General features: G+C 53.0%; 4 protein-coding genes across 4 annotated transcripts; 1 reads left to right on the forward strand and 3 right to left on the reverse strand.

The window, feature by feature from the left end:
• Positions 1–803: 803 nt before the first annotated feature.
• On the forward strand, positions 804–2537 carry KRP23_296 (uncharacterized protein; the record flags this gene model as incomplete). Its single annotated transcript, XM_067887526.1, has 1 exon — positions 804–2537. One exon carries the CDS (start codon positions 804–806, stop codon positions 2535–2537), a length of 1734 nt encoding a protein of 577 aa, XP_067750853.1.
• A 110-nt stretch (positions 2538–2647) lies between these two features.
• KRP23_297 (Pyrimidine 5'-nucleotidase YjjG) lies at positions 2648–3526 on the reverse strand (the record flags this gene model as incomplete). The annotated part of the gene is made up of 1 exon (XM_067887538.1): positions 2648–3526. The coding sequence occupies one exon, from the start codon at positions 3524–3526 to the stop codon at positions 2648–2650; it is 879 nt and encodes a 292-aa protein (XP_067750854.1).
• A 191-nt stretch (positions 3527–3717) lies between these two features.
• On the reverse strand, positions 3718–5094 carry KRP23_298 (Phosphate acetyltransferase; the record flags this gene model as incomplete). The annotated part of the gene is made up of 4 exons (XM_067887550.1): positions 3718–3806; positions 3884–4583; positions 4652–4806; positions 4908–5094. The coding sequence occupies 4 exons, from the start codon at positions 5092–5094 to the stop codon at positions 3718–3720; spliced, it is 1131 nt and encodes a 376-aa protein (XP_067750855.1).
• Positions 5095–5344: 250 nt separating this feature from the next.
• On the reverse strand, positions 5345–7059 carry KRP23_299 (uncharacterized protein; the record flags this gene model as incomplete). Its single annotated transcript, XM_067887561.1, has 2 exons — positions 5345–6586; positions 7054–7059. The coding sequence occupies 2 exons, from the start codon at positions 7057–7059 to the stop codon at positions 5345–5347; spliced, it is 1248 nt and encodes a 415-aa protein (XP_067750856.1).
• Between the last annotated feature and the right edge of the window lie 5532 nt (positions 7060–12591).

Raw genomic sequence — 12591 nt, forward strand, 5'->3', positions numbered from 1 at the left:
TTAAAAAAATTCTTAGCAAACGAGTTTGCGTTTTTTGTAGTTTAATATCCCAAACAAACTCGGCTTTGGAATGAGTCATTCGTATTGGACTCGGTAGTAGACAGATATCAATAAGGTCTGTTGGTTCGTTTTCCTGTCCGTAGGTAAATGTGTGCTCAACAGATCCATCAGAGTTTGCACGCATCCGTTTGCAAGAGTGCATTCGTCTGTCAGCAAAGAGTACATCTGTCACCAGCTATCCACAAACAGCGAAACGACGTCAAGGAATCCCTGCATAAATGTACCAGTCGAGCCCTGCTGTGGTGTCGTATTTTCACAAGTTGCAGAGATTGCAGAGCGTCCCAGGATGTCGATTGGCTCGCTATGGGGGCGAGCCACACAATTCGTGCTCAAAGCTTGAAGGCGGCTCGTTCGTGTCAACCCCACTCGAACAAAGACGGCAAATCACGCGACGCAGCAACAAAACACGGGGAGCGGCTCTCTTCTCCCGGCAGACCGGTGCAACGTCCAAACGCATGTCACGCTTGTGACGTTTGCCTTTGCAGATGCTTCGAAGGAACTGGATCGCTGTATGGTTTGACTACTTCTACATGTACTTCGAGGGCTCACAGCAGCAGGGATGTTTCGGGGCACGCCACCACTACATCTGGAACATCTGAAGCCCGTGCTCTAAGAAACGGTAATCAAGTCACGACCACCAGCGATGAGCGCATCGAGGTAACTGGTCACCGACCGCTTTTCTCCTCATATCCAAATCGGCCTTCTCCGGCTCAAGCAAGACCAACACCAAGAAACCAACAAACATGCGTCTGTATCACGTCCTGCTCGCCACTGCCGTCGCTCTCCTTGCGAGCAACAACGGTTTCGCTGCCGCTGACAAGTGCACCATCGTCACCAACGCCCCGGAGACCACCGGCTCCTCCTCTTTCATCAACGATGCCTCCAGTGGATCAAACATCGACACCCCGGTAACCCAGGACTCGACCGCCGCTTCGGATGTTGGTGCCAGCCAGGCTTCCACATCGAGCGATGATGAAACCAAGAAGGGTGGCGTTGACTCTGCTTCGGGCTCGGCCCCGTCCAGCGTTGACGCTTCGCAGAACACCGACGTTGCCTCGTCGGGATCGACTGCCGGGGAAGCTGATCCCTCCCTAACCATCACCGATGCGCCGACTGCCACCACCCGAGCACCCACGGTCGCCTCGAGCTCCAGCGGTTCCAGCTCTAGCTCGACCCCCACCACATCCAACAACTCCACCTCCACTGCTACCACTACTTCGGCCGACAACTCAAAGCTCTGCGCCAAGCCCCGTGTGCAGATCACGGAGGTCGACGTGGGTACCACCGTCGAGAACAACGAGGACGAGGCCGGTCTCAAGGTCGTCGCCATCGCCGCGTTGCCCTCGGGTGGATCGCGCATCGCCTTCCAGAGCGGCGACAACGTCATCGTTCGTGAACTCGACGCCAACGACAAGCTGGTGAGCAGCAGCGCCGCCGTCAAGGTGCCGCTCAACGACTTCGCCGACATCTACGCCGACAAGAACGGCTTCGTGATCCTGGGAACGAGAGACGCTGAGGGCGGAGGCACCCTCAACTGCGGTAACCCGAGCAACCTGTGCGGCACCGCCCCCAACCCGGCCGTGCCGTGCTACGACATGTACATGGTGCGCTACGACGGCACGAGCGAGAAGTGGGCCACGAAGCTGACGTCGTCCAGTGCGTCGCTGCCGCCCTACTCGTCGTCCAAGACGGGCGAGGACGTGTACATGATCTGGTGGTACGCACACCACGGCCGCATCGCGTTCGACGGCACGAACTGGGCCGCGTACTTCGGCGCCGCCATCTCGACGTCCGAGGGCGGCTGCATCAACATCCACCAGGGCGACCGCATGAAGGTGGTGAACCCGTCGGGCTCCATCACGGCGGACGAGTCGTCGTTCGACTGGGGCTGCTCGCACTCGGCCTACGAGCGGATCACGTACGACAACCGCACGGACAGCTACGCGACCATCTGTAAGACGGACAGCAACAACCGCATCATGCCTCCCCAGGACTGGGACACGACCATCTACCCGGTGGACCTGGGGGCCGCCAACCTGGGCGACATCGTGCCGGACGCCGACGCGTCCAGCAAGAAGTACTGGGCCACGGTGAGCAACGGCGCGGGAGACAACGCCAAGGTGCACCTGATCCACTTCGCCATGAACGCGGCATCGGACAACGACATCACGCTGGGCGGCACGGACGCCAACGAGCGTGCGCCTCACCTTGCGCCCATCGGCTCTGGTGGCATGCTGGCCATGTGGGAGGGCAGCTCGTCGGGCGGCGACCTTGTCGAGGGTGGTGACCGCACGATCTACGCTCAGGTGCTGGATGCGAAGACGGGCAAGGGCATCAGCAGTAAGGTGACGGTGGACAAGTCGGTGGTGGGCAACCGCTACCAGGCGCTGAAGACGTACCCGGACGGCAGTGTGGCATACCTGTCGAAGGGCAAGACGGACACGTCCGTGCAGGTCGTGCGCTTCTTCGGATGCTAAGGTGGATGGAAAATCGGATAGACAAGTGAGTGTTGAGTAGTGTCTTTAGATGTGTGCTGAACAATACAAAGTTCAAAAGTTACAGCGGTATGTCCTGATTTGTCTGTCAGCTAGGACGTTTGTGAAACAGCAAGTGTGTTCCAGCGTTCGACCACAAGTAGCACAGCGCCCACTTCCTTCACAATAGCGTCAGCAGCGGCATAGCGTTCTGCGTCTTCCTTTGTCAACTCGGCTCGAGTCAATGCGTCCGGTTTCGTCCACAAGGCGTTCACCCAAATGGTACGCAATCCAGCGCGTTTGGCTCCTTCCACGTCGCATTCGTAGTGGTCCCCGACGTGCACGAGGTGCTGTCGACTGTACGAGGCCGGGAACTTGGCCACCGCAGCATCAAAAATGGCTGCACTAGGCTTGGCCATTCCCACGAGTTCCGCCGAGATCATGAAGCTCATGTGGTCTTGGAAATATTTGGGCAAGTTGTCCATTTCGCAATTGCCATTGGTGATGACCCCGAGAACTGGACCAAGCTCACCACTGTCTCCTGTCCGTTTGATCTCGTGCTCCAGTCCCCGGAACAACCCCTCGACGCCGTCGAAAAGCTCCGGTTGGCTGCGGGGCACCAGAAAGGCTCGGAACGCTGCGTCCACAAACGCTTCGAGCTGAACTTGGTCCTGGAGGTGCAGATTTTGTGCGCCGCACACTTCCACGCAGTGACGCAGCGTGTGTTTGCGAAGGAAAGTGTAGTCGTGTGCCTTGTCTGGCAGCGCGCGCTGGAAGTCGACAAGCAGCGCGTCGAAGGCGTCGGGAGGGAACGTGACGGCCAGCTGAGGCGTTTCCTGCGCGAGGAACGCGTGAAACGCGGCGCCAGCTTTGCGAATCACGGCCTTCCCGCACCACAGCGTGTCGTCTAGGTCGAAGGTCACGCCGCGCACGACCACAGCGGCCGGCGTAGACGCGAGCGCGGCAGGGTCGACCATCTCAAGTGAGCTCATGCTCTGACGGGCGTACGGTTTTGTCACGAATACATATTGCTACTGTGTTTTCTGTACAGACAGAAAATACGCCCGGAAGGCGTACTATAACGTCAATTTCTAATTCCAAACGATTGTGTGTGGCGTTCACAAACTTTCATTTCCGAGATGCCAACCGGTCAATTGTCAATTTTGCTCTACTTGTTGTTCGTCTATGAAAGAATGGCGTCAAAGTCGATGTGCTTCGCGTAGTGCTCGCCACACGCGTGCACCTTCTGCTCATCGGTCGGGTTGAATTTTGCTACAAAAGCCAACAAGCGGAAGCACAAACAAGGTAAGAGGAGGCCACAGATCGACAAGAAGACTCAGAGGACTTACCAGTGAAATGCGTGATCTTCTCCATGGCAGCGAACGTCGTAGTCGGCACGTAGAGCACGGGGGCCTGCGCGTTCTTGATGATGTTCATAATGTATTCCTCCGGGTGGTCCTCGGACGGTGTGCCAGTGAGTATGAGTCCGCCGCCGTACGGCCTCTTCATCATGAGCTCAAAGTTCTGTGCGTGTGACAAGAAGCCCAGGATGATGTCGTTCCGGGATATGTGTGTGACGAACAGCGTGTTCTCAAACTCGGGCGAGGTCAACTTGGCCAAAAACCGCCGCAACCCCGCTGTCACGAGCGTGGTCTTGTCATACTGCTGGAAACGCCGCGAGCGTGCCGTTAACATCGCTGTCTGGAACAGCCCTTCAAAGTCCAGCATGCTCGGATTCGAGAGTGACGGCAAGTTGGGCACGACGCCAATAAGCGGCACATCGCCTCCCCAATGCTTCATGGCCTTGGGAAAGTACTCCCGCACCATATCCACTCGGTTCTCCAGCACCTTGTTCAAAATAACTCCGCGTATCTTCACGCCGTGTGTCTTGCACATGGAGTAGTTAAGGGCCAGATCGTCGAACGCCGAGCCCAGTCCTCCATTCGCCACCAACACCATATCCACGCCCAGCTCGGCAGCTATTCGAGCGTTGTTGCAGTCCACAATGGAGCCTACTCCCGTATGCCCCGTGCCTTCCACGACAGTGAACTGCACACCACAAAAGTACTCACTTCAGTCTCAAGAAGAACTCGTCGTCACTGCAAAGCCATCCCCACCTCGTTCGCCTCTGCGATCTTCTTGAAACTGGACCGGATCTTGTCGAGTTGGCTCTCCACGGTGATGTGTCCGTCCAGGAAGCGCTTGGTGTACCCGGGCATGATCACCACGGGGGACATGTCCGCGTAGTCGCATGTTGCGAGCTTGAACACCTCTGGCATTTGAAAAAGCCGATAAATGTGCAATCATTACGTTACTTTCCGTTTACAAATTTAAATAGTGCTTCACCGCCGCAAAATTGCAAATAATAGTCACCTTTCGCCACCGCGACATCTTTGTCCACCCGCAAGGAGCCGCCCTCGACAGCGACGCTCTCCTGCCCCACGGGCTTGAGGAAGCCGATGCGGTCCAGACGTGCGGTGAGCCCCTGCAGCAGACCCAGGCACGTGCTGGTCTTGCCCACGTGCTGCCGCGTCGCTGCGACGTACACGGCCTTGGACATCTCTGCCGATGGGCGGCTTTTGAATAATGACGAGGGTCTGGAGCCAACTTCAACGACTTGGTGTATGCCACAAGAATTTTATGGACGCAGACGCGAATGTATTCATCTGGAAAAGTTCAAATTTCAACTTTTAACATCGAGGCAATGTATTACGGGGTCAACTGCCTTTGTTGTGGGTAGCTTAGCCTGGAGCGAATGGACATCTACACAATCTTTATACATTCACGTCTATCTTGTTGCGACTTGCAATTTAGCAGCCGAAGAAACGCACGACCTGCAGCGAGGTGCCTGTCTTGCCCTTCGACAGATACGCCACACTGCCGTCCGGGTACGTCTTCAGCGCCTGGTAGCGGTTGCCCACCACCGAGCCGTCCACCGTCACCTTCTCGCTGATAGCCTTGCCCGTCTTCGCATCCAGCACCTGAGCGTAGATCGTGCGGTCACCACCCTCGACAAGGTCGCCGCCCGACGAGCTGCCCTCCCACATGGCCAGCATGCCACCAGAGCCGATGGACGCAAGGTGAGGCGCACGCTCGTTGGCGTCCGTGCCGCCCAGCGTGATGTCGTTGTCCGATGCCGCGTTCATGGCGAAGTGGATCAGGTGCACCTTGGCGTTGTCTCCCGCGCCGTTGCTCACCGTGGCCCAGTACTTCTTGCTGGACGCGTCGGCGTCCGGCACGATGTCGCCCAGGTTGGCGGCCCCCAGGTCCACCGGGTAGATGGTCGTGTCCCAGTCCTGGGGAGGCATGATGCGGTTGTTGCTGTCCGTCTTACAGATGGTCGCGTAGCTGTCCGTGCGGTTGTCGTACGTGATCCGCTCGTAGGCCGAGTGCGAGCAGCCCCAGTCGAACGACGACTCGTCCGCCGTGATGGAGCCCGACGGGTTCACCACCTTCATGCGGTCGCCCTGGTGGATGTTGATGCAGCCGCCCTCGGACGTCGAGATGGCGGCGCCGAAGTACGCGGCCCAGTTCGTGCCGTCGAACGCGATGCGGCCGTGGTGTGCGTACCACCAGATCATGTACACGTCCTCGCCCGTCTTGGACGACGAGTAGGGCGGCAGCGACGCACTGGACGACGTCAGCTTCGTGGCCCACTTCTCGCTCGTGCCGTCGTAGCGCACCATGTACATGTCGTAGCACGGCACGGCCGGGTTGGGGGCGGTGCCGCACAGGTTGCTCGGGTTACCGCAGTTGAGGGTGCCTCCGCCCTCAGCGTCTCTCGTTCCCAGGATCACGAAGCCGTTCTTGTCGGCGTAGATGTCGGCGAAGTCGTTGAGCGGCACCTTGACGGCGGTGCTGCTGCTCACCAGCTTGTCGTTGGCGTCGAGTTCACGAACGATGACGTTGTCGCCGCTCTGGAAGGCGATGCGCGATCCACCCGAGGGCAACGCGGCGATGGCGACGACCTTGAGACCGGCCTCGTCCTCGTTGTTATCGATGGCGGCACCCACGTCGACCTCCGTGATCTGCACACGGGGCTTGGCGCAGAGCTTCGAGTTGTCGGCCGAAGTAGTGGTAGCAGTGGAGGTGGAGTTGTTGGATGTGGTGGGGGTCGAGCTAGAGCTGGAACCGCTGGAGCTCGAGGCGACCGTGGGGGCAGGTGTAAGGACCGAGACGTGACGAGCACGTCAAGGCCCGCATATCCAAACTACAACATCCACTATTACGCAAAGACAAGTGGGTAAGTAAAGACCATGCACTGTGGTGCATGATCTCTGTCGTGCACATTTACTTTTGTATAGCGCACGTCAACCCACTTCAACTTGAAGTGGATTGACCAATCAAATTCATTCATTTTAGCACCGCCTTGGGCACTGCCCAGACGGCCGGCCACAGGGCCTTAACCAACTAATATCACTTTGCAATTTGCGTCTAACCACCTACACGCTTCCACATCGCGGACTACCTTCACTCGCGGCCTTCTACTAGCTCAAGCTTTACATCTGGTAGCACTTACGGTCATTTTCGCCGGGCAAGTGGTCAGAAGATCTTCAATCGACCGACTCGACTCGCTACTTCGGCTTTCAGCTCGACTACTGCTACAGTATCCGGGTTAGGGTTACTGCTTTCGCATATACTGCTACTCTACGTGTTCTCTGACTTAGCGGCATTAACGCTTTTCGCTAGCCGTATAAAGTCTTGCATAATCGACATTAACGCTTTTCGCTAGTCGATTACGCTAACTAGCCTCACGCTTTTTGCTAACGGTTAGTTATCCGAAGGATTTGTACTAGTTTAACGCTTTTCGCTTCACTAGTCACCTTCCCGCACGTAAGCCTAGTATATTGCGGAAACCTTTGGCCTTGTATGACCAAGGTGAACAACCAAAAAAGTAAAAACCTCAACTCAAACCCAGACCCTAATCTACAAGCAGTAGATCGACTTCGTATTAAGGGATTAAACTCAGTTAATCGCCTTGCAAGCTTAACTCACCACTTACAAGACCAGGAGAAGAGTTTTCACTCCAAGTCCGAGCGTATACTTTATCGAGAAGCTTGCCGTATCCTAAGTTTACAAGTGGTGCGTATTCATAACACACTCACTACTGTATTCGACCGTGAACTTAAGGAGAGCTCGCGTAAAAGAGCACTTGAAGAGGCTCAAAAGGAAGAGCTACTTGTTCAGGGTTTCTGCCAGAAGAAATCCAATTACAAGGCAAAGCGCCAACGCTTGAATTAGCGCTAAGTAGCGTTGTTTAAGTGTTGTTTTAAACTTTTTCGCATTGTTTTAGTGTAATTGCACTTTGGCTCAGCCAATCAGTAGTTGCCTAAACCCCAGCACCCGTATAATTCCGAATTTGAGAATCCGCGTAATTTTCAGTCGTTTCCTGAATTTTCGCGTAATTTTCGAGTAAGCTTTGGCGTAAGCTTCGGGTATTTTTCCAGTCTATGCCTAAGCGTACTGCTCGTGAGTGGGAAGAAGATCAGCAACATCGTCGCATTCTCACCATTGAACAAGCCGTTCAACGCGCATTCACAGTTCGTGCTGCTATCCATTTGCAGTACGAGGTTACTTGCTTGACGGAACATCTCCGTGAAGTTTTCTTTCCGTCTTTCGAAACTCACCTCGACCGTGTTATCGAGACTGAGTTTGGACTGTTTCTCTACGAGACCGTCGACAACTTGAACACCTGCGTCAACCGCATCGACACCGAAGTTCGTGCTTTTGTTGATCGCGTTATCAGCATCAAGCGCGCCCGTTTCGAGTAGCTGTTGACAGTGTCGTTATAGCTCTAGTTCTAGTAGCTAGCAGCTGTACATTCGTAGCGTAACTTTAATCAGCATTTAGCTCAAGTTACACTATCATGACTTCGTTAAATCCTGGCGGATGGTCTGCTGACCGTCTGACACAGTCTGTGGTCGAAATGGTGCAGAAACAACAAGCACTAATCGACGTTTTGACTTCGCAACGCAAGGAAGTCAAAGTTGAAGGTATAAGCCTACCTCGCTTCTATGGAAACATGGGTGACTCGGTTGAATTGTACTTCGACCAAGTTATTCATTACTTTGAGGCGAAGAACATTAATTGGCAAGATGAGAATCAGAGTAAGCGCATCATTGCCATGATGACTGCCAATTTCAGGGGAAATGCTGCTGCATGGTACATGCTTTGCAGGGATTCCATTAGTGACGTCCAAGACTTGATCCAGAAGCTCACGAAGGAATTTGTTCCTCCGGATCTTCAGGAGCGTCTTCGAGATCGATTGTACAGTCTCAAGCAAAAACGTTGTTCTAGCTTGGAGGACTACATCTCTCGGTTCCGCGTTGCTATCATGCAAGTCAAGGACATGAGTGAGCTTGACAAGATCACGTACTTCATTCGAGGTCTTGTTAGCCCCACGAAAGAAGAAGTTCAGTATCGTCGTTGCACGACGGTATCTGAGGCTCTCTCAATTGCACTCGAGTATGACAGATCGCACTTTCGTGCTGGTCCGTTTCAGAAGAATCGTTGGACACCTCCAAGATCTTTTGGACGTTCCAACTCCACGTCATTCGCTCGTTCCAACACGGCTCCACAGCGTCCTGCTGACAATGAACCTGAGCCTATGGAAATCGACACTGGTCATGTGCATAACCCCCGCCGTGACAATTATCGTCGCCCTGTTCAGAACAATAACCGCAACAGTGGCAACCCGAAGAAGTGTCGGTACTGTAAGAAGCCTGGTCACACGATTGAACAGTGCTTCAAGCTTCAAAATCGACAGAATCATGGAGCGAACAACAGCTTTCCGTCTAACACTAAGCGTGGTCAGTTCGCTGTTCACACTTTGGCCACTGAAAAGCCAGAGTCCGTTGAAGTTGTTGAGATAAATGATCTCAACGCTGCTACCATCCAGTCACTACCAGCTCCGAATGAGTTGATTCGGAAGCCAGGTCTGTGTGAAGGCAAACGTGTTACCATTATGTTAGACACGGGAGACACATGCAATGTCATTCGTCCTGGATTGGTGGATACTATTCCTGACACCATGATCTCTCAAGTCACCTTATTTGACGGAAGCACAACGAAAAAACGTGCCGTTCACAAGGGCAAGGTCACTATTGAGATGGATGGCTATCGATTCAGAGACTTAGAGGTCCTGGAATGGTCTATGAGTCCTGAACACGATGTCATTCTCGGAAAACCTTGGTTTACCAAGTACCAACCAATTATTGATTGGCGTACTCATCACCTGCAGTTCAAACCGCAAGGAATAAAGCCAGTGTTGCGCAAGGTGGAAGTATCTGGTGCTGAGTTCAAAGCCAAAGCCAAGCGCCATGACTACGATGAGATTTACCGCGTCAAAATTACTCCAGCTCAACCCGTCACGGAGGAACCACAAGAAATTGTGCCTCTCCTTGATGAGTTTGCTGACGTGTTTCCAGACGTTTTACCCGATGGGTTACCTCCTCATCGACGCGTGGAATTCGAGCTCAACATGAAGTCAGATGCTATGCCAAGCACACGCGCACCTTTTCGGCTCTCGAAGACAGAACAAGATGCCCTTGATCTGTTTGTCGAAGAAAAGTTGAAGAAAGGTTGGATCGAACTATCCGATTCACCTTGGGTCTCCAACATCTTTGGTATCCCGAAGAAAGACCCGAAATCAGGGAAACAACTTTCTCGAGCTGAGTGGCTACGGTCGGGAAATGCTACGTTACCGATTCGTTGGGTGATTGATTATCGTTGGCTCAACTCGCAAACGATCATCGCCAGAATTCCACTCCCAAGAGTTGACGAAACATTTGACAAGATGTATGGATGCATCATCTTCTCAGTCTTGGATCTCGCGCAAGGTTACCATCAGATGAGGATTGCCTTGAAAAGTCGTCAGTACACAGCGTTCCGCACTCATTCTGAGACCTATCAGTGGTGTGTTGCGCCAATGGGTCTTGCTGGAATGCCAGGTGTCTGGTCACGTCTTATGCGTGTCCTACTAGGCAAATATCCGTTTATCGTGGTGTATCTGGATGACATTTGTGTATTTTCCAAGAACATGAAGGAGCATCTGCAGCATCTCCGCACGCTCTTCGAAGTGTTACGCAGAGAGAAGCTGTACTGTCATCGTTCGAAGTGTCATTTTGGGCAGAATCAAGTGCAGTTCCTGGGTCACACCGTGTCAAGTCAAGGTATCGCGGTGGATTCCAAGAAAACTGAAGTGATCACCAATTGGCCAATTCCCATGAACCAAAAGCAATTGCAAAGCTTTTTGGGTCTAGCAGGCTACTACCGTCGCTTCATTTGCAACTACGCGACAATCGCCTTACCGTTTGGACCTCTAGTCAAGAAGGACCATACCTGGAATTGGAATGAAGAGCATGATACCGCCTTCAGCAAGCTAAAATCAGCATTGCAATCCGCCCCAGTCCTGACTTTACCGAATTTCTCTCTTCCGTTCATCGTGACAACCGATGCTTCAGGATATTGTGTGGGTGGAGTACTTTCGCAAAAACACAACGGACACGATCATCCGTTAGCTTTCCTCTCCAAGAAGTTGGGTGTGCATGAACAAAATTGGCCTACCCACGAGAAGGAACTCTATGCAATTAAGCTGTCGCTGGAAAAATGGCGTCATTACCTCTATGGTCGTCATTTCGACATCTACACGGACAACAGTGCATGCCAGTGGTTGTTACACCACCCGAAGGTTTCTTCGAAGCTTGCATGCTTCTTGACCTTCTTTGCTCAGTTCGACTTCACCCTGCATCACCTGAAAGGATCGATGAATGTCGTAGCTGATGCACTATCCCGTCCTCCAATGGATTCAACTCCGACTGCGTTGATATCACCACAATTGGCTCCGCCTCTTGTCTGCACAATCAGTTTTCATCATTGTGAGTCTGAAAGTGATAAACTGACATCGAGTTTTCGCGTAATTAGCAATCTACACACAGTCAATGCTTCGCTATCGACTCCAGACAGTCAAATCGCGACGGTTCCAGCCTCACAGAGTGTTGCGCGTTCCGCTATCAATACGATCAGCTTTCATACGTGTACACCGCAGTGTGCCAGTTTTGGATCACGCTACCGTGCACAGCAACATGATGGAGACTCCCAGAAGGTGAATACGACCATGATATCTGCAGCTCTCTCGCCTGTTGAATTTTCGGGGGAGGAGATGGCGGATGTTTCTACTGGTCACATCGCCTTACATGATCTTTCCGATGGTTATCTCTACACTCCTGTTCAAGATGCAGAAATTGCCACATCAGTTGTGCAAATGCAACATGCAAGTTCGCTAGGATGGACTTCGAATCTCAAAGAAGAGTTCATCAAAGCCTACCGCACTGATCCCGGATTTCGTGACAAGTGTCGTAGTCCGCATGATCCATACATACTCAAGGATCAATTACTTTATGTGCAATTCACGGACAACAAGGAGTCCAAAGTGATGAGACTTTGTGTCCCGAAATCGCAGCGCAATCATCTAAGGACGAAGATTATTGAGCAATTTCATGATTCCAGTATTGCCGCGCACCCAGGAATTCGTCGTACGTACCTCCGTATCAAGCAATGGTACTACTGGGCGTCGCTTCATGAAGACGTTTCTGATTACGTGCAAAGTTGTGAAACATGCACACGTTGGAAGCACAGCAACGCCAAGAAGAATGGCAAGCTGATTCCAATTCCGATTCCTAAGGAATGTTGGGAAGTCATCTCCATGGATTTCGTTACTGGATTGCCAGAATCAGATGGCTATGATGCTATCATGACCATCGTGGACAAGTTATCCAAGCGTCCGATCTACTGTCCCGTTCACACTACCGATGATGCCAAAGAAATCGCTCATTATTTCTTCGACAACGTCGTTCGGCATCATGGAGTGCCTGCAGTGGTCATCAGTGATCGTGATCCCAAATTCACATCGCGATTTTGGAAATCTCTCGCGCAGGTCATGGGTATACAATTGAATATGACAACGTCGTACCGCGCTCAAGCTGACGGCCAAACTGAACGTCAAAACCTGGTACTAGAAGACGCACTTCGTTGCATGGTCTCGTATCATGGTGATGAC

Source organism: Phytophthora ramorum (genome assembly GCF_020800215.1).
Source record: "Phytophthora ramorum isolate Pr-102 chromosome Unknown Phyram_PR-102_s0001, whole genome shotgun sequence".
NCBI classification, from domain to species: domain Eukaryota; phylum Oomycota; class Peronosporomycetes; order Peronosporales; family Peronosporaceae; genus Phytophthora; species Phytophthora ramorum.